Consider the following 21,064-nt stretch of genomic DNA (forward strand, 5'->3'; position numbering starts at 1 on the left):
AGGGCCTTCACGCTATACTAGCTTCCAAGAGTAACTTGTACTCCGGATGTCTCCTCCGAGACCCATGCTAATAGCGCTTCCTGGTGGCATAAAAAGACTTAGCAAATCTTTCCAAGTTATCTGATCCACGTGTCCCCTCTTGACTGGTCCACGTATTTTGGGCAAATTTTGGAGCAACACCTGCTATCCCGGTGGGATAGTATCCTCCATAGGCCACTATTTGGGCCTCTTCAAGGTTGATATATTTTTGGACTCTCTTCTGGAAGTCCTGAAGGCTAGCAGCCCCCTCTTGTTGTAGTTCGTTCCAGAAGGGAGTCCCTGTACGGATGCCTGCCTGGAGAAGGGCAAGTTGTTGTCCGTCATCAACTTTCTTGGTCTTCGAGGCTTCCTCTCAAAACCTCTTTATGTAGTTTTTCAAGGTCTCGGTAGGCAGTTGCTTGATGTTAGTCAAGGCACTGACCTCCAAGTTGACCTTTCGTGCGGCGACAAATTGTCTCCGGAAGTTGGTCGGCAACTTGTTATAACAGCCCACGGATCCTGGTTCCAGCTTCTTGAACCATTCCTCTGCGGACCCGCTTAGAGTAAGCGGGAAGCACAGACATTTCGCGTCATTGCTGACTCTCATGACCGTCATGACACGGTTAAACCGCGACAAGTGGTCGCTTGGATCGGAGTTCCCGGTATAAGTTGTCATTTCGGGCATCTTAAAATTCTTGGGGAGCTCTGCTTCCAGGATGTGCTTAGCACATGGCTCCCGGTCCTCACAGTCTGAGTCGGAGTCGTCCCCTTTTTGTCTCCGAGAGACTCGGGCGATATCTTTTCAGAGTATGGCGAGCTCCGCCATGATTCCTTCATTTAACATTCTCGTGGAGGCCGCGGGCCCGTATCTCTTTTGGTCAAGGTGATCCCAGAGGTCACCTTGATTCCCATTGATTTGATTTCTCAAATCGACGGGAGGACATCTATGTCCTCTTCTTCCTCTATCTCCGGGCTCTTGGTGCACGGAAACGCTTTTTCGGTCCTCTCGATCCTGAGGGCCAAGACTCCCTTTTTGGAGCTTGCCCCTCTGCGGACCTTTCCCTTTAGGGAAATCTGAGCGGACCTTTCGCGGATCCTGCGCCTTTTTCTTTCGCCCAGGGGTAGAGGTAGGGTTTTTCTTTTGGTTTCCGTCAGCGGGATATCTTATGGGGATAGGTTCCCTAGACTTTTGCTGTTGGGTGCTAGGCGAGGATTCTTCTGGTTCCTTGCCGAGTCCAGCAGTCATTGCCTTGGGATGCACGTGGATGCCAGCCGCCTCCATGGCTTTTTGCATGGCCAGCATCACTTCTTGCATTTTTTGGTTTTGTGCTTTTTGGGCTTCGATCTCAGCTTCGTGATCGATAGCTTTTTGCCTTAGGAGCACCAACTCTGAGTAGCTACCTTCATCGTAGGCATACTCATCGAGGTTTCTCTCGTAGTCATCGTCAGGAATTCCTTCTTCTTCCTCAGAACCCTCGGCTGCTCTTGAGGCTACGTCTTCCTCATTTGGATCTTGAGCATCCTCTAGAGGACGAGGTTGACGAGTACTTCTAGTCTCCACCATTTTTGTAACGTGAAGTGTATTTTTGCAGAAGCTTTCTTCAGCTCTCAATGAAAGCACCAAAATGTTGACCGAGGTTTTCGGCAACCAATAAAATATTATATGATCTGAGAACTGTAAGAAAATTAGAGAAGGATTTTTACGTGGTTGGGGCGTTAATGAGCCTTAGTCCACGAGCCTGTATTATTTATGGATGTATTTAATACAGAGAATGTTTTTGGTGAGTGTTTACTCTTATAAATACAGAGAATGTTTTTGGTGAGTATTTACTCTTCTTGCTCTTATGCAACCCAAAATTCTCGACCCCATTTAATGAGCTTTGAGGGGGTATTTATAGTGTTTTTGGTGGGGTGATCCCCAGAATTATTGTACATGTGTATCTGTAAGTATCCATAAAGATGGGCATTCCCAATGAATATACCATGAGTAATGCATGGTCAAATCCCTAGGTGCTATAGGGCTTTTATGTGGAATGTCCTTATTGTCTTTTGACTGATGTGACTCTTCACAGTGTAGCCGTCAATAGACTTAAATGATCATTACTTCGCAGCTGCAGGTTGGGGGTTGTGTCGTCAGACTTTATTGCGTGTAGCAGTCCCAACACGTCTCCTCCCATGCGGCATTAAATGCGAATTGACTGCTCAGGGGAAGCCTGACACCTCGCGGAGATGCCTTAATATTAGCTGGGCATCCAGGAGCGTATGGGGCTCAGCTTGCCTTCTCTGAGAGGCACGTCCCGGATGCTGCCTTATATCACAAAGACTTAGCAAATAATTATAGCATTAAGACGTTCTAATCCACGTGTCCCTGTCTGGTTGGTCCACGTATATTGGGCAAAATTAGGGGCAACAATTACCGTTACACCTTACAATGTATTTAATCCTTAAAACACTTAACCCCGTATAAATGATATTTCAGCTTATATGAAATGAGATCTCCACCATTTATTTTTGTTTGGTCAAGCTCGAAGGAGATAATCCTTTACTTACTATTCGCCAGATAGAAGCTATAGATTCCATGTTTATGTTACCGTTCCCACTCAATTGCACTACCGTGCTCCCAAAATGTACGAATCACCCTGACCTAAAAGTAGGCTTAACTAACAAATCAAAGAACACGAATAGCCTCTTGAGATTGAGCCTAATTGATAACTCTATGAAAATAGAGTTATTTATATCTTTTTGAGCATTAAATTAGCTTTGTTCTCAAGTATTTTTAGTTTATTTTAGTGATTTTTATTTGGTTTTATTTAGTTTTGCATAAATATTAGTTTTAGTTTTTATAAATTAGTTTTGGTTAATTTTTGTAATATTTTATCAATTTTATTTAGTTTCCCACTTTAAAAATATTATTCTCAATATTGTTTATTTTTGTAAGAGCTTAATTGTATATTTTGGGCTAGCTATCAAAATTTTAAAAAAAATTATGAAAGGTGTTTCATAAAAGTCAATGTACTTATTAAAGCCCACTAGTGTGTATAATGGTTATAGATTCATAAAGGCCCGAAATTATCATTTTTATTGGACAAATGCTTTTTTAATTGAAAAAGAAAAAAAAATGAAATAAAGGCATGTATTATATATGAGAGAAAATTGGGCTGAACATGATTCTTTGTTTTCTTTTGTAATTGGGCTTAGGTGAAAATGGTTGTGAAGATAATTGTGATATATGATACAAATGCATATATGTGAATGAGAAAGGAGGAGGGTGATTGAAAAAAGAAAAGGGGCGGCTGGTGGAGCTCCTCACGCAGGAAAGAGAAAAATGAAGAAAAAGAAGAAAAAGAAAAAGAGAGAGAGTTTTATTTAGGGTTTAATTTAGCATTTTTATTTAGAGATTGGAAAAAATTAAGAGGAAGAAGAAGAGAAATTTGGAAGAGGAACTTGGAGTATTGTGACAAGCTCCAAATGGGTTTTTATTTCTATCTCTCTTTTCTTTTAAACTTTGTAATTTTTGCACAATCTATTATGAGTTAATTTTCTTTTTGCTAGAATTATTTTATTGATTTGAATTGTGATTTGATATTTTATTGCTATGTTTTAGTAAATTGGTTTTGTTCATTCAAGTGTGTTTATTGTGCAATTGCTTACTTTTGCTTGATCACCATTAGTAAGTAGTAGCTAATCTTAATTTTGGAAAAAAATAGGGTTAGTGGAATTGCTTGAATGATGCATGAATATCACTTTGGAAAAATGTGGTTTGTAAATGGCATAGGAATATGTTATTTACCATGTATGACTTGAAGGAATTGTGCTTAAATTGGTATTCTTAAAATTAATTGGGCATAGGAATATGTTAATTAATTAGAGAATTAAACCATAAACACTTTGGAAAAAGGATTATGACATTTTAAATTCCTAGTTGACATTATCAACTTACAACAATACTCCTTAGCACCATTATAACAACTTTGCACTTTTAGGCCAATTTAATAATTCTAGCTTACTTTCTTCGTAGTTTGTGTTCGTTAATTTGTTTACATATTCTCATCACTTTATTTTATTTTTGTTGAAACCAATTTGTGAGTAATTAGTTTTATAAATTAATTTCCAATTTTCAATCCCTGTGGAGACGATACTCGATTTATCACTTTATTACTTGTTACGATTGCGTATACTTGCGTACACAATTTTCACAACAAGTTTTTGGCGCCGTTGCCGAGGATATTGACTTGAATATATATTACGGTAAGTTTAATAAATCTAAGTCAAAGTTCAATATCGGTCCCTTCCGATGCATACTCCATGCATCCAACCTGAGCTTTACTTTAACCAATGCTCTGGAAAGAACATAGCAATTCTCCAAATGCAAGTAAACTCTGTTGTAGATTATCATATCAGTAAAACCCTGTGTCTGATAAATCTAGGAAACTTTATTCACATAGTCATGTTTACTTTCCAATGTGTTGACTGCACAAGAAACAGGATCAAGTATGTGAAAAGAGTTTCAGATGAATTCATACATTATGTACATATAATCATGAAATAAATCATGTGAACCATGCAACATTAAATGTTATTTCTGATCTATATTAATAAGTAAATCTGATTATATTGAAATGAGTTTTATTTAGGGCATAAAACCCAACACTCCGTAGTTCATGTACACTAAAATAAAATTTATATTTTGGCTCTAAAATATACACCATATGGTAGAGCTCATCGCAAGCTTGAAAACGGTATATAGAACGTCCAAAACGGACACCCGGGTGAAAAGTTATGACGAAAATACGATTCCAGATCTCACTGGAATTTCCAGAAATGGCATGTCGTTTTGGCAAAAACGGCATTTTTGGGCACGAAAAAACTCAAATTTTGCACTCACTGAAATGCCTCCGTATCCAAATTATTTCAAACTTCACAGAACACATATATACCATATATATATACAACAATCATTGCGTAACAGTAATTAAAATCGAGCCCTTAAACGAAAAACGCAATTAAAGCTCGGACTTAAGCTTTAAAAAGTTCCCAACTCAATTTCTAACTCAAAATCTCCTCAAATTTAACAAGAAAATATCGGAACTAGTCCCATGACTACTCGAGAACAATTCTATAATGTCAGAACCTCCATAACTACTCTAATTTGTAAAATTCCTATACAAAACCAAATGTTTTAAACTTAAAACGGAATTAAACCTTACCTTAAGTTTTATTCTCTCTAAGGATTGTTGTTCTGCTACTACCGGAGGTTAGATCGCTTGGTTTCAGATTGAAATTTAAAAAAAAAATGGATAGGGGAAGATAAGAGTTTCGTCGGAGGACGAGGATTTTATTTTGTTTCGTATGTTTAGTTTATAAACTTATAACTTCTATATACTATTAACGTTTTTTTAATATATAATATAATAATATATTATTAATAATAATAATAACAGTAAATATAATAATATATTAATAATAACTTTTAATTAATGATTATCTTGTCGTTTCTTAGTTGCTAAGAAATTTATATTTTTATCAATTAAACATGTTATGATATTTCTGTCATCCGATCAAGTCTTCAAGGTCACCAAACCTAAAAATATTTTTATTCCACATATAGCCCGTATTACATTCACACGTACTATATCAATCTCCATAATTTATAAATTATACTTATTTATCCACTTATAGCAAATTTAAGATTTATGTTGAACTAGTTTAATAGGATCATAATCTCACTAATTATTTAAGTAACCCATAATATAATTATAAACCCTAACTATTTACCATTAGACTTATCGTGATATTACAAAAACTAAGTTATTAGGTTATCAAAATAAGAGCCTATAATTATCTATTTATATGATGACTATTAGGGTTAGGTTAGAATTTAAATATGGAATAAAAAAGATAAAATGGCTTTAAATTGAACCCTACGGCTGAACTCCCTTTGTGGGCCCTATGAGTTTCAATTTTGCCACTTTATTAAAAATTTATCTTTTTTTCTCAAATACCTTATTTTAATTCTAACTCTATAAATGCTAACTTTAACTATTTAATAATTATAATTAATTATTAAATATAGTTTCCATTTTACTTATTTATTAATTAGACATTTCAAAGTTTCTTAATTAATAAACAAACTCTAAAATTTCTTTTCTTCTCAATTAAGTCACTATTTAGTGAAAATTCATAAATAAGACATAGTCTAATTAAGAATTCTAATTGATTAATTGAAACCAATTAACTGAGTCTACAAACCAATATTATCTCAACTAGTGCATAGACCATGGGCCTATATAATCAAGCTCTCAATAAGTAGTTCTAGAATTTACCAAATAAATTCTCTATTTTATTAATTCTCCCTGACTCCACTATAGATTTGAAATTGCACTCCTGATTATATAGAATGCTCTATATATCCCAAATATAGATACGCTATTAATTATCTATTGTTTCAATCCAAATAATCAATGATCCTCTATTGATGATCTACATCGAGTTGGACAATTTTATCGTTCTGCCCTTCAATGTATTTTATCCTTAAAACACTTAGCTACTTGTAAATGACATTATAATAAACTACTATAATTACTGAAATGAATATTCCGCCATTTAATCTCGTTTAGCCAAGCTCAAAGGAGATCATTATTTTACTTCTATATATTTATAGAAGCTATAAATTCCGTATCTATGATTAGCGCTCTCACTCAATTGTACTACCATATTCCTAAGATATAACTATTGGGTCGATCCACTTGGTTGACTTTAACGAACAAGTCAAAGAACATAAATAATATACTTGAATCAGAACCTAACCATCTCGGGATTGAGATCATTGATCTAAGATCAACTAAGTGATATTTACTTAAAAGACATTACGGTAAGTTTATAGTATCTTTTCCATGTGAATATTGGTCTGGTTCGATGTATAACAATACATATCTAAGACAAGCTGATTTTACCAATGCAAATCATGTGTACTGGTAAATCATGGGACTAATAGTTTAATCACATAATCTTAATAAATTTTCACTATGTAAACAACACAATAATCATGAATAAGAATAACAATGTGATAAGAATTTAAAAGAATCTATATATCATACAAATGACTATGAAACAAACATGTGAACCAAGTATTATATTAAACAATTAATAAAATAATTCTGTTCTTTTATTGATAAATGAAATTCAAGATAACATTGATATAGAGTTTTAGTTAGGGCACAAAACCCAACATCTCTTTCATGATAGAGTACTCATAATCTTTTCCCAGACACAGTCAGATTGTGCCACAAGCTTGACGATTGACATAATTCCAATCTTCCTTAGAATAATCTTTTGGCCTGGACTCCAAAGCAATATTAGATCCTTCTCGAAACAATAATCTGATACTTCACATTGCCACATGCCAAAGTTATTGGTGTCATCAAATTTCTCCACCTCAAACTTTACATTTGATAACATGGTTATCCTCATAGAATCTCTTGACTCACCATAACTTTTTACGTCAACTTGTGCATCTTTTTTCAATTTCTTTGTCGTTAGCCATAAGTGCAAATAGATAACAGAACTTTTGCGCTTATAACTTAAAACAATATTTTCCAAAATTAATAAATACCTTATTTTGAAAAAACGGGTGTCCTGGTTGAGTTCAAAATGGTCCAATTAGTTAGGAGTAAGTTTGACTCGGTTGAAAATGGGTGAAAAATTGGCTGAGTCGGTCCAAAAATCATTGTTTGACTAAGTCAACTCGGTTACTGGTAGCAACAATCTAGCAGCTACTAGCAGTGCACCATACATCCAATTGAGGCGATTCTTGCAACGTTGGATTCGTCTCGTCAACTACTTTGATTTGATATATAATATCGCTACATTTGGCTCTGATACCAATTTATTGTGCGCAGAAACAATAAATTGCAAAAAAACAACGGTGTTTTATATATCAAATCAAAAAAAAATAATAAATTCATAGAATTACATGGTTTGGCAATTCGCCAACTCCACAAGAGACCGTTGATATGATTCAACTGAGTAAGAAATATACAGAATACAAATACAGATTTTCTACTAATAATATCCCTCAAGTGTTTCCCAATGTGTGGCTATACAAATAATATCTCTCAAATTTTCCAGTAAACTTGATTGCACCAAGTTGCTAATGCTTTTCAAAGAGTTTCATATTTACAGAAGGAAAACCTCACCTCCCAACCATATGTAATAATAAGAGGTAATTTATCTCCCAACTATATATAATTAATGAGATATAACTCATCTTCAAACCATATATAATAAATGAGAGTATTAGTCAATAACTATTGCATAACTTCATTGACAAATGTGGCAAATAATAAGTTCTAAATTTCTTAATTATTAAACCATATATTTACAACTTCAAGGCAATTTGACTTTTGAGCCAAATCCAACAAAGAGAGAGAGAGAGATGGGGAAAAGGGAGAGAGCAAGATTTCGAACATAAAACTCCAAAGATATTAGTAAATTATAATATCACTATGTTGCACTTGAAAAAAAAAAGATGGAACATGTGTTAGTTTATTCTTTGTCTATTTGGCATAGAAGGGAACAAAATGGTGCATGAAAATATCTCTCATTTGACCTTATTGTTAAGTGGTCTTTGGATTACTTAGATTCATAGAGGAAAGCTAACACCAAAAGTTAGAGGGAGCAACAGAGAGTTGTTGAGGGAATCAATGTAATTAATCCTGTGTTGATTAAGTTGTCGAAAGGCACTATCAAAGCTAATGTGGATGTTGCTATAGACACAGTGAGAAGAAAGTTGCTATGTACACATGGTGGAGGAAAGATTGGTCTCAGCTTGGTGCTTAGGGTTATGAGTGGTCTCGGGTTAGTTAGGTCTCGGGCCTCGGCTGTGGAAGGCACAAAGATCCGAGTGGTGCCTAGTCTCCCACTCAATCAACCCGTTACAATCAGTAGGATAGGGTAGTAATGGACATTTTCTCCACAGAGAAGGCATCCCCTGCCTTGCGCGGGCTGTTTAATAGTAAAAGCAGTTATTTTTGAATTAACTACCAGCAGCAACTCCATCACAGGGTATAGAACAAGGTTGTGGGATATCTATTTAACATTACTAAATAAGTTAGTAAGAGGGTACTCATCACATAGCAATGACTGAAAAAACATACCTATCTATCCCTATGCATGATTTTTATTCAATTCTGAAAACTGTATATGCATGATTTGTACATTAGGGAAAGGGAAAAGGTTCTGACAGCAAACTGTATTAAGAAAGAATATTAAGAGCAAGTTTGATTTCATAACAGACATTTGAATAGTTTAGAGCAGTAATCTTTTACCAAAAGTCTAATAAAATAAATAAAGGGAGCCCTCAAATTGGATCTTAGCTCACTTCTGTAGCAGAAAATTAAGGCCAATATGCCTATCTTCAACTTGACCCTTTATTCATTTTATGAGTTGATTAACATAACCATGGCTGAGGAAGACACCATCGTGGGAAAGAGTATTTCCCGTGGTAGTGGCGATGAGGACAAAATTAAAACTAAACTTGAAGCAGAAGATTTATGCTTTTAAGTTCTATTGACCATAACAAACAGAATTTCAAACTTTACAAAGGAAGAAGATAAACACGAAGTCGGCAAAAGATGTTACAAGTGAACAAGACGACGGTCAGTACACATTTCTGATTTTCTGTAGTAAGATCCTGCATTTCCCAGCACCTGCATGATCTAACCAGTCACAACTTTCTATTACAGAACCGTATAAAACACAACAAACAGTCAGAGTTGTAGCTTGGTCACTAACTTTCATGTAATACAGCAACACAAACATCAGAAAGGTAAGATATATAGATACATTGAGATAAATCCCTTCAACAATTATTCTGTAATTGCTCCAGAAAAGAGTGCTCAAACCAAAAGCTCATTACCATTTTGGTTTCCAAAGAGGAAAAGAGAAGGAAGGAAATGGCAAAAACAGTACAAAATTATTAGTCCACCAGCTGTAGTGGAGCTTTTTTTTTCAGGAATATAAATCTCTAAATTCCCAACAAAGTACAAAAATGTTTTTGTGGAGACAAAATGTGAATGAATAGTAAACTCTCAAGGTTCATAAACTTCGGGTAGTTGAAGACCAACACTTGCAGCAGACTTCCCAAGTGTTCTTTTCATTTCTTCTGATCTATCTACAGCAATGTTGTAAGAAAACAACAGTTCCTGCAAGACAATCACATAATTGTACTAATAAGATAAATAGTTATGTATGGTGCAAAATTCATAACAAAATATGAAACAACTAATTACAATCTTAAGGACATAGCCTTCGAATGAACGACATCATAAAATTATTTTTCTTAAGCATTGAAATTTATGTACTGCGCTCATGTCATGCGAAGTAAATCATGTTCCTATACGATAGTCAATACACTAACAGCAGGGACAGGTATGAACAGAAAATAACTCATTTAACAGGACAACACAAGCAAGAAAAGGAGTATCAAACGAAACACCCACATGTTAAATTTAAAACTACTATCATAGACATATAAAAGGAAAACTTTGAGTTAAATTGATTTAAGCCAAGAAAGAAAGAAGTGCCTTGTGATGGTGTACACTATTGAGAAAATAAGTGTAGTCTTGGGCAAGCTTTATTTTCTGGCGAACGGATTTGAGGTCTGATAATACCAAATTCTTCCTGAATTCATTTGTTACATGTTCTCTGAAATGCCTCTTGCTGTCTTCTTTGCCTATATGTTTAACTACCGCTTTGAGCAAGTTTCTGTACACCTTAGCAACTTGGAAAGCTTCAGAACTCATTTCCAACCTTCCTCTTCAGCGTTTTCTTTTTCTATTTCTGAAACAACACACCAAGAAATTCTTCTCACAAACTAAAACATCATTTATGGAAATTATGCTTTCACAAGTAGAAAACTTTGAATGAATTATAACATATTGGTATGAATATGAAGAACCCTATCATGTATGTTCTTGTTCAGAGCTTCTGATGAGATTCAATGAGCAATGCATTTAACATGATTTGAAGTGCAGCTTCATAAACAGGAAAATCATAATGCATATCATCAAAAGAGGTCCTCCAGATTGTCTCAAAATCTTACTTTTCCATAACCAGTATCAGAACCCCTTCTCATTTGATCAGTCATTTTAACCCTCTTCTCCTCCGTATTCAACATCGAGTTTATCAATGTCTTATCAATGTCGGCATTCCAATCCAGAAAAGGTGCGGCCATCTCACCGAAACCGGGTCCTTCGGTTCCGAGCTCCGGTGAAAATGGCAGTAACGAAATCACTATCTCTCAACACCTGTAACGAAACCCCGTAATCCGATTCATTCGTAACCCTAAGCATATGCCATAGCACTGAACCCATGATCAAAACATCGGGAGAGTTTCTATTTGAAATCGGTCAAATTGGATTCGTACGGAAGCCCATACGAAATCCAATCTCATCAACCACAGTCCAATAATCGCTATGGCTCACAGCTTGGGGTTTCATTACCAAACCCAGAAGCGATAGGGCGAGGAATCGTGACTGTAATTCCAAGTATCATGAATATTCCCCAATTTTCAGACTATTTGCTATGAGTACATATATATATATATATATATATATATATATATATATATAGAAGAAATTTAAGCAGGACTGAGACAAACATGACTGAAATGAAAGATAAACAAAGAAAGAGTTGAGAATGAATTTTGGGAGCTTACTTCTTACCCTTAGTGGCTTGAGGGCGTCGCAGCCACCACCTCGTCGTGGGTCGATCGGCAGGGAAGGAGAGGGTTTAAGGATTTAAGTTTATCTTCTGAAAAATTTCCAATATGAATGAAGTGTAAATAGCAGCATAAGCATAAGTAATAAAGTTTTATGTTTCTAAACGGTAAGTGTATTTTTAGGGCTCGTTTGGAACGCTGTATTAGGTCGTATTGTATTGTATTGTATTACATTGAATTAGATTATATATCATATTTTTATATAATACTATGTTAAACTTTAATTTATACTAAAATATTATATATTTAGGTGTCAATAAAAGTTAATACCACATATAGTTTTACATAAAAATATTGTATAAAATACAATTCAATATAATACAATACAATACAATACGACCTAATACGGCGTTCCAAACGAACCCTTAGAGGTATAATAAGTACTTAAAAACTGTAATTTTCACTACAGATTCTGTTTTGAATTTATTAAAAAAATATTTGGAAGTGACTGATACTATATATTTTTATCTAGACCTGATGATTAAAAATTTAGTTCTTATATGTGCCCTATTTAAGACAATATCATTAGAGAAACAAAAAAACTTTAGATATTTATACCACTATTTACTCTATGAATGAACAATAAAACGAAATACAATAAAACTAATATTCAAGAATACACTTGCGACCAAGCAAATTATATTCTAATTGAGAGGTTATAACTAAATAGAGTTATACTAGAAAAAAAATTAAATACAAAAAAAAATATCAATATAAAAATAATAACAATAAATAATCATTAGTACTATATCATAATAGAATTATTTTAAAGTAAATATAATGTTTATACGTGTATTATAATTTAAAATAAAATTATTAATTTTATGTAAATAAATTTATAAAATATATGTATGTATTTTATTAAGATGTAATTATTCTTATATAGAAGTATATTTTGTTAATACGAGACTTATAAAATGTATAACTAATTACAAACTGGCCCAAATTGGGACTTGATTTTTTTATAACAAATTAGAGGTTATTCATGAATAGAGTATTCTTAAATAGAGGTTCTACTGTATAATACTAAATTCTCTTCAATCTTTTGTCAAGTTCTAATTTTTAGATAATATTTTACTAATGCAATTTTTATTTATTTCGCTATTTGGAAAAAAAAATTAGTCTAAATTTTTTCATATGTTAATTAGGATTTTTTTCTCCCATCTTTGACATATACTAAATCACGCTCTAAACTTTTTTAGTTGTTATAAATTCCCTGAACTATTGAGATTGTTAGATTTAAGAACTTTTGTCTAATTTTAGTAAAAAAATTGTAATATGGATTAAAGTTCAAGGGGCATGATTTAGAGCATGCTTTGGTAGATATCAAAGTCTATGAAGCATAGTTTAGTACATAAACAATTACTAAAACAGTAAAATTGAATGAAATTAGACAAAAGTCCTTAAATCTAACTATCTCAATAGTTCAGGAGAATTTTTAACAGCCAAAAGTTCAGGGGCATGATTTGGTACATGTCAAAATTTGGGAGAAAAAATGCTAATTAGTCTTTTTCATATTCATGTCAATTATAACTATTTAAGATATTTTACAAAATTTTAAAAAATTCAAAATAATTTGCAATATAGAAAATAATGTTCAAATAGTTTATTTTACACGCGTGTAAAATAAAATACTCACGCATACAACACACTGCTTGAATATAACTTTCGGTGTGAAATTTTTCTGAATTTCTTAAAATTTTGCAGGATGTCTTAAATAAGTATAATCTACATGACCATGAAAAAAAAATTGACTAAAAAATTATTTCAAATACTAAAATAAATAAAAATTTATCAATATATCTTGTTAATGGGGTGCATTATAGAATTTTCTAATATATTATATAATAACGAATAGGTCTAACTCTATAAACGCCTTTTATTAAAAAAAAAAATCGTACCTTAAATTAGGAAGAACTACTATTAATTTCGGCGACTTCACTTGAGAAGACGACCAAAATCAATCAAAACAAAAGTTGTTTCGAATTAATGAAAAAAAAAAATACACCAAAACTACTACAAACTAAAATTTGGTTTAATTCACGTAAAATTTTTAGATTCATGAAATGCAAATCTCAAAAAGTTAAATTATAGTTTCCAAACAATGCAACTCAAGTATAATCAAAAAGATCGTAAAAATGTTTAAAATTCCGTGAAACCATATTTTTGTAATTTTTTTTATTGTTTTTGTGTATTTGCGATTTCAAAATTATTCAGCCCATATACATTTATGGGTGATTTTATAATGCACCCCATTAAAATAGATGTATTGATGCACCCTCTATTTGTTTCGGCATCCAAAAAAAATTAATCTAATTTTTTTTTCATATTCATGTACGTTATAGCTATTTAAGATATCCAATAAAATTTTAAGAAGTTCGGAATAATTTACAATATAGAAAATAATGTTCAAAAAATCTGTTTTACACGCGTATAAAATAAAATAGTACACACTGTTTGAACACAATTTTTGGCGTGTTAAACTTTTTCAAATTTCTTAAAATTTTACAAGAGGTCTTAAATAAGTATAATTTATATGATTATAAGAAAAAATTTGACTAAAAAATTATTTTGGACACTAAAAAAAATAAAAATGTATAGGTATATCCCTTTTAAGTAGGTGCATTATAGAATTTTTTAATATTTATTTATTTATTTATTTTTGATGAAGAATATTTATTTATAGAATTTCCCAATATTTATTTATTTATTCAGCCCATATTTATATAAGAAAAGAAATTTTGGGAGAGAAGGAGCGAGAAAAAGGAGAGGGAAATTGGTGTCAAGAAACAACACAACACAACGTCGCAACCCAATCATGGAAGATGATCAAGGATCAACCCCAAATCCAAATCCTAACCCTAATACCAATTCTAACCCTAACCCTACTCCTAATCGGAGCAGCAGAGCAGGAGGAGGATCCATGGGAAAGTCATGCAAAGGATGCCTCTACTACTCATCTATTCAGAAAGCCAAATCCAACAACCCCACTTGCATTGGCTTCTCCACTACTCTTCAAAAAGGTCACCTTCTTCTCTTCTCTTCTCTTCTGCTATTATGAAATAAAATGGATAGATGGGCAATTCTTTTAGGGCTTGGATTAATGGTTTGTTTTACTTTTAGTGCTAATAGTTGTTGGGTTTGTATTGAAATTTTGATTTGACTAGTATAATTTAGGTGGGTGTTTTTTTAATCATTAAAAGATTCTGTAATTTAGTGCTATTTCTTGTTGGGTTTGTAAAGATTTCTTTTTTTTTTCGTGTTAAAGAATAAATAAAATGTAGGACTGTATCATATGTATAAATAGTAATGAAGGTTGAAAGATTGAAATAGATAAAGAAACGATTTAAATCCTAAAAATTATGAGTAATTGGCATGAAAGTAGATTCTTTTTTTTTAATATAATTTTGCAAAGTAACATTCTTTTGATAATTTTTTTTGCACAATAGTTATAATGGTACTAGGATGTGTTTTCGACACATTTTATCAAGGTTAGGTTGCAAAGAATTGTCTAAAGAATTTTATGTTGCAAATAGTCATTTTTAAAAAAAAAGTCTATGTTGCCAAACACCTAAGACTATATTTGGTAGGAAGGAGGGAGAGTTTAGGAAGGATGGAGAGGATAGTATCTCTCCTTTGTATTGTTTGGTATTAGGAGAAAGGTTGGAAGGATGGAGAGGAAATTAGCTGGTATATTCATTTTGTCTTTTTCTTAAATCATTCCAAAGTGGAGGGATTACATTTTTGGGATTTGGAGGGAAAAGGTCTCCCTCCCTTTCTCCCAGCTACCAAAAAAATGGATTCTACCAATCCCTTTTACTCTCACCCTCCACCCCAATCCATCCACCCATCTCTCCTAGATTATTGGTTTAGTGAATTGTTGTAAGTTCAGATTCCAGCTTTTAAATTATTAAGTATTTGATGTGATGTTATGGCTTTTTATGTATTGTGTTTCTAGTCTAGTGGAATTGTTACTCTTTGCTTCATACTTTTAAATATGAAGCACACATTTAATACCATGGCATGGGGTGTTGTTCCTTTGTTTTCTTTTTAGTTTTGGGAGTTTGAAAATCTTATGGTTTGTATGTAGTATGTATCTTAAAATGATGGTTTATGTGAACTATGACATTGTTCCTAACCAAGTTCACGGTGCTGTCTTGGCTGTTGTAAGGACAAATAACATATTATTAATGTTTGATAAAAATATAGTAGACGTGCTGATTTTTTGAGTTTTTTTTTTTTTCAGTACCTGACTACATTGTGGGAGAAACTGAATTCGAAGCTTCTAAAGAGGGCCGCAGCTTTACGGATTTTAAGTACGCTTGTGTAGGTTACTCAGTGTTTTTGGATAACAAAGATTCTTCTCCAAATGATCCACAGAACAAACAAGCAGAATTGCCATTTTGTGTCGGCCTTGAGGTGAAATACCAAAAACTCATTCTTTTGCATTTTTTATGTTCAGCAACTGCTGAAAATAGATGATTTTTTTTAGTATATAGCAAGGTTTGCTAAATCTTGTTTTGTCAATACTAAAAAATTCGTGTCTTTGGTTTTAGATAGGGATAGATAACTATCACCAATACAGTCATGATCATAAACCTAGAGTTAATTCCTGAATTAAAGATGAAGTTCTTTGTAATGTAGTGATGTTCGATCCAGCTATTTGTTTTTGTCAATTAATAACCGAAAATAATTGATTTTTGTTAGGTGTTATTGGATAAAAGGCCTGAAGGTCAAACAGCTCAAACTCATGCTCCGGCTCATGCTTCTACTCATGCTCATAAAAGTGAAGGTATAAGTCTTTGTGCATGGAAAATGTCTTCTCTTTTTAATCATCTATTGTTCTTATATAAATATACATTTTGGCGATTATTCTCTTATGTAAGTGATTGTTCTTATAACCATAAATGTGATTTCTTATCTTATCAAAAACATTGTGCATTAAATATTCAATTCATCCTTTCCTGATCTTATGTCATAATTCTCTTCTTAGGATCTATTCTCATTCATCCATTCTATATCTGTGGATTATAAGTTATTGCCAAGTGATTGTGTTTCATTTTCAATATTTTGTGTAATTTATCCATTTTGAATGCTGTCTCATTGTTCTTTCTGTATTCTTTCTAGAAAATGATCATCCTCATCCTCATCCTATCCCTCAGCCTCGAACGTACAAACCAATGCATACAGCAGGAGATGAATACCTTAACAGGCAAGTCACATATTTCATTCAAAATGAAAATAGGCAATATATGAACAAATTACTTATACTTTTCGGTTTAATCTTCTAGCTTCTGAGTTTTATTTTACCTTCAACCAAAAGCTTAAAAGTTCATAAATGTATACTCAGGTTTAAGAGGAATGCAATCTTAGTAGCATCGGGTGTAGCGAGGAATGTGAATAGGGTGTGTAGCCACATAAAAGAGAGCTTGGATGACATTCTATACCCTTACCGGAGACGACCCAAGTAAGCAGTGTTAATTGCAATTACAGTGTAAAATGGAAGAGGGTAAAAAAGAAGCAAAAGCCCTTTTGCCAGATCTGGCATTTTCCAGTTAATTATGAATTTTTTTCTTACTGAATATATACTTCTGCTGCTCTCTCTTCCTGTATTATGAAATAATGCTCAGGGCTCTTTTCTGCTGGATATTGTGATAAAGTCATATAATGACACAAATCAATCCTACATTTTATTTATTTGATCACTATAAAATGAGTGAGTTTAGGGAGAGAAGAAGCATTAAAGCACTTTGGTTTTGATCTTTGTATTGAAGATTCCTGAAAACTAAGTCTAGTACTGTATAGCATATAAGAAAAAGAAGACTCTTAGTGCTTCTTCATATATATACTTATACATTTACTTCATCACTTTAACATGGGTGAGTTTTGGGATTGGTAACACACTTGGGTTTTGATGTTGTAATGAGGATTCCTTAAGCTCTAGTGGTTTATTTTTTTTCTTTTGGGGGGTTTTTATTATGCAAGAGAAAGAAGGCCCTTGTGGTTTGTTTTTATTTTTTGTGGAAGGTATTGGGGAATTTTTTTTTAAGCCATGTATGATATGAGTAAGTAGAGTTAGTTTGTGGTATCTTGAAGGAACCATATGAATATATGATATGGATTCTCATGCAGTTTCAGAAAATGATATTTTTGGTTTTTGTTGTTAAAATGAAGTGAAAGACACCTCCCTCCTATCAGAAATGTTAGCATTATATTATGTTATTTAGTAAAAATTTATGAAATTTAACATCCCTTTGAGATGTTACCTTTGGAATTATATTTCAGATTATGGTATATTGAGACTACTTTCATTTATGTACTATATTCTACTTAGAGGAGTCTTGACTTAAATTATCTAGGTTTCAGTACATACTTTTCCCATGCAAGGTTATGGTGTAAGTAAATGGTGGAGTACCACTCATATTGTCCCAATTACAAGTTTACAACACAATTGTACTATTGAATTTTAGACTACTTAGATGGAGAACAAATTTTAGAAATAAGAGTTAGGCACTACTACTACTATATGTACAAGGAACAATACTCAGGTATGATGGACATGTGTAATATGTGGGAAATTTGAGTTTCATGCAATATTGCACACCATATCAAAAAAATATGTTATTCTTACGAGTAATTTGCGGCGAAATTCCCTTATGTTTTAATTTTTATACACTTAATCCCTTTTTTTTTTTTTTTTTGTGGCAAAACCCCTTATGCTTTAGTTTTAATACACTTAACCTTCTTATCTTCTTTTTTTGGTTGCAAAACCCTTTTATGTTTTAATTTTTATACATTTATCCTTTTTATTTTTTATTTTGGTGGCGAAACCCCTTTAAATTTACATTTTTTTGCAAATTTAAAGTTTTAGTTAGATGTTACTGTTAAATACAAACTAGATTTTTTCTGTATCGATTTCAAGGTTTTACTGCTGCATATATACAGGTGTATACAGTGGTCATCCTGTTGATATTTAACGGTAATATTTAACTGGCATGTCAAATTTGCAAAGAAAAATAAACATAAAGGAGTTTTGCCACAAAAACAAAAATAAGAGGGTTAAGTGTATAAAAATTAAAACATAAAGAGATTTCGCCATCACAAAAAAAGATAAGGGAGTCAAATGTATAAAAATTAAAATATAAGGGGGTTTTGCTACCAAAAAAAAATAAGAGGATTAAGTATATAAAAATTAAAACATAAGGAAGTTTCGCCGCAAATTGCTCTATTCTTTCTCATCAAAATATCCCTTCTAACATATATCTCATTCTCTATCCCTTTCTGAACTCACAAGTCACAACTAATTTAATTTGCACATCCAATCCAAGTGTGGACCTGAGGATTTGAATTTGATTCACATATAAAATTAATATTTTATTGTAAAAAATTTATAATTTAAAAATCTAATATATATTATTGTATAAATATATTTATAATTTATCCATATTATTTTTTTTTTCATAAAATTGGTATTTTTCTATTTTATTTATTTTAATTTATTCTTGTAAATATAAAATAATAATAATTTATTTTATAGTTATGTGATTTTTTTTAATAAATATTAGATAATTTAATTAAAAAATTAACAAATTCAAAATAATTTATCCAATTTGCACTTTTGCGGACTGTGCAGATTGAATTGGATGAATATCCTTACTCACCAGCGGCAAGCCCTCTCTAGAAACCCATGTGAGCTTCTCCTCCCAAACTATCGACGCAACCCAAAAATCCACTTGAGCGCCTTCGTCTCTCCCTTACTTGTATACTAGCACTTGGATATTTTTAACTATCCGTCTAAAGCTTAGAGACCACTTTGGAATTTCCGAATAAGTTGTTGAATTTTCAGATGTGTCTTTCTAAACAACTTAATATAATATATGATGGATTTTGGAAAAACAATGAAGACATGAGTACATGTTTATATAGTTTATGCTCAAAATTCTATATGGTTGAGTTTTGAAGGATGGCTTATGCAAATTTCATTTACTCTTGTACAGGGTCGGCTCTGAGTTGAAATAGACTATAGGTAAAAAAAAAAAAAAATTAGCCCTTACTATAAAGATAAATAGTATTTTTAAAAATTATTTAAAAAAATACGTATATTTTTTAAAAAGTAATTTTTTGATTTGGGCCCCTAAAATAAGTGAGCCCTAAGCGCGGGCCTAGCCCTCTTATGCCCAAGGCCAGCCCTGCCCTTGTTCCACTAGAAATAGAGTGAGATGTTTCGGAAGTGGTTAACAGTTGAAAGTTTCCGAAAAAGAAGACTAATTTGCACCTAAATTGTCATCAAAGAAAGGAGAAGAACGCTTTCTGATGTTGAAGGGGAAGAAAGTTGCAAAAGGTTTTCAATTGTGAATTTTAGTATGAAAACAATAAAATTACATGCGAAAATGGATTTTTTTATTATTATTTTCAATTTTACTTAATAAAAACCGAGTTCACATGCGATCAGTATTACATCGTAATATTTTTATGTACAAAAAAATTTACATAAAAATTTGTATGCCTCAATAGTAGCTCACAATTTTTTTGAAAAAAATAAAAGCAAAATCTATACCCAATTTTTACCATATATTTAACAATTCACCATCTCACGTACAATAATATTATCATAACCATGCATTCATATACATATCATACATATATATAATTGCATAAAACGACACAACATTTAATATATATTATGGAATCGGTTCGCCACCAATTGTTAGTTTTATAGTATTAAATTAAGTACACAACGGAATAATATTGTCTCATTATCATCGTATCACATCCTCAAGATCACCAGTACATATATTAAATCTAAAAAAAATAAACAAAAAGAAAATTCAATTTTTGAAGCCTATGAGGGTATCCTTGTTTATTTTCGTATGTTGTATTCTTGGATGACGAAAAACTCACACTGTAGTCTTCTGAATCTTTCACCACACACAAGGACTAGTAGGATATAATGTATATGAAGTTCTTGGTTTAATTCTTAACACATGAGAACAACTCTTTTTGGAGAGATAATTATTAACCAACTTAAATATTTATAACTACATGTTAAATTCAAATTTAAATAAATATTTATCTTTTGAATTAATTAATTAACCCAAAAATAAATCTAGTTTGACCCACCATATCTTATAGGCGCATATCACTGTGTCTTAACATAGTGAATGTGGTACCACCAATGTTGATGAGTCCATATTTGTCTTATAAATATTATCAATTTATATATTAATATTCTTAAATTGATTCTTTAAATTATTGATTAGTGTAAAT

The 21,064-nt window shown here is 32.3% G+C and overlaps 2 protein-coding genes across 3 annotated transcripts; one reads left to right on the forward strand and one right to left on the reverse strand.

Annotated features, from left to right (window-relative positions):
• Positions 1-9,832: 9,832 nt before the first annotated feature.
• On the reverse strand, positions 9,833-11,891 carry LOC115695942 (uncharacterized). 2 transcript variants are annotated; one of them, XM_030623044.2, is made up of 3 exons: positions 11,742-11,891; positions 10,602-10,857; positions 9,833-10,220 (listed from the first exon to the last, which is right to left on the reverse strand). In XM_030623044.2, exons 2-3 carry the CDS (start codon positions 10,818-10,820, stop codon positions 10,107-10,109), a joined length of 333 nt encoding a protein of 110 aa, XP_030478904.1. In that variant the 5' UTR covers positions 10,821-10,857; positions 11,742-11,891; the 3' UTR covers positions 9,833-10,106. The 2 variants fall into 2 exon arrangements, with proteins under 2 accessions (XP_030478904.1, XP_030478903.1); XM_030623043.2 differs by having other exon boundaries at positions 11,735-11,886.
• Positions 11,892-14,484: 2,593 nt separating this feature from the next.
• Positions 14,485-17,510, forward strand: LOC115695236 (uncharacterized). The gene is made up of 5 exons (XM_030622315.2): positions 14,485-14,820; positions 16,044-16,216; positions 16,505-16,589; positions 16,925-17,009; positions 17,148-17,510. Exons 1-5 carry the CDS (start codon positions 14,616-14,618, stop codon positions 17,266-17,268), a joined length of 669 nt encoding a protein of 222 aa, XP_030478175.2. The 5' UTR covers positions 14,485-14,615; the 3' UTR covers positions 17,269-17,510.
• Positions 17,511-21,064: the final 3,554 nt, after the last annotated feature.

The sequence above is a fragment of the Cannabis sativa genome, chromosome 6 (genome assembly GCF_029168945.1).
Source record: "Cannabis sativa cultivar Pink pepper isolate KNU-18-1 chromosome 6, ASM2916894v1, whole genome shotgun sequence".
NCBI lineage: Eukaryota > Viridiplantae > Streptophyta > Magnoliopsida > Rosales > Cannabaceae > Cannabis > Cannabis sativa.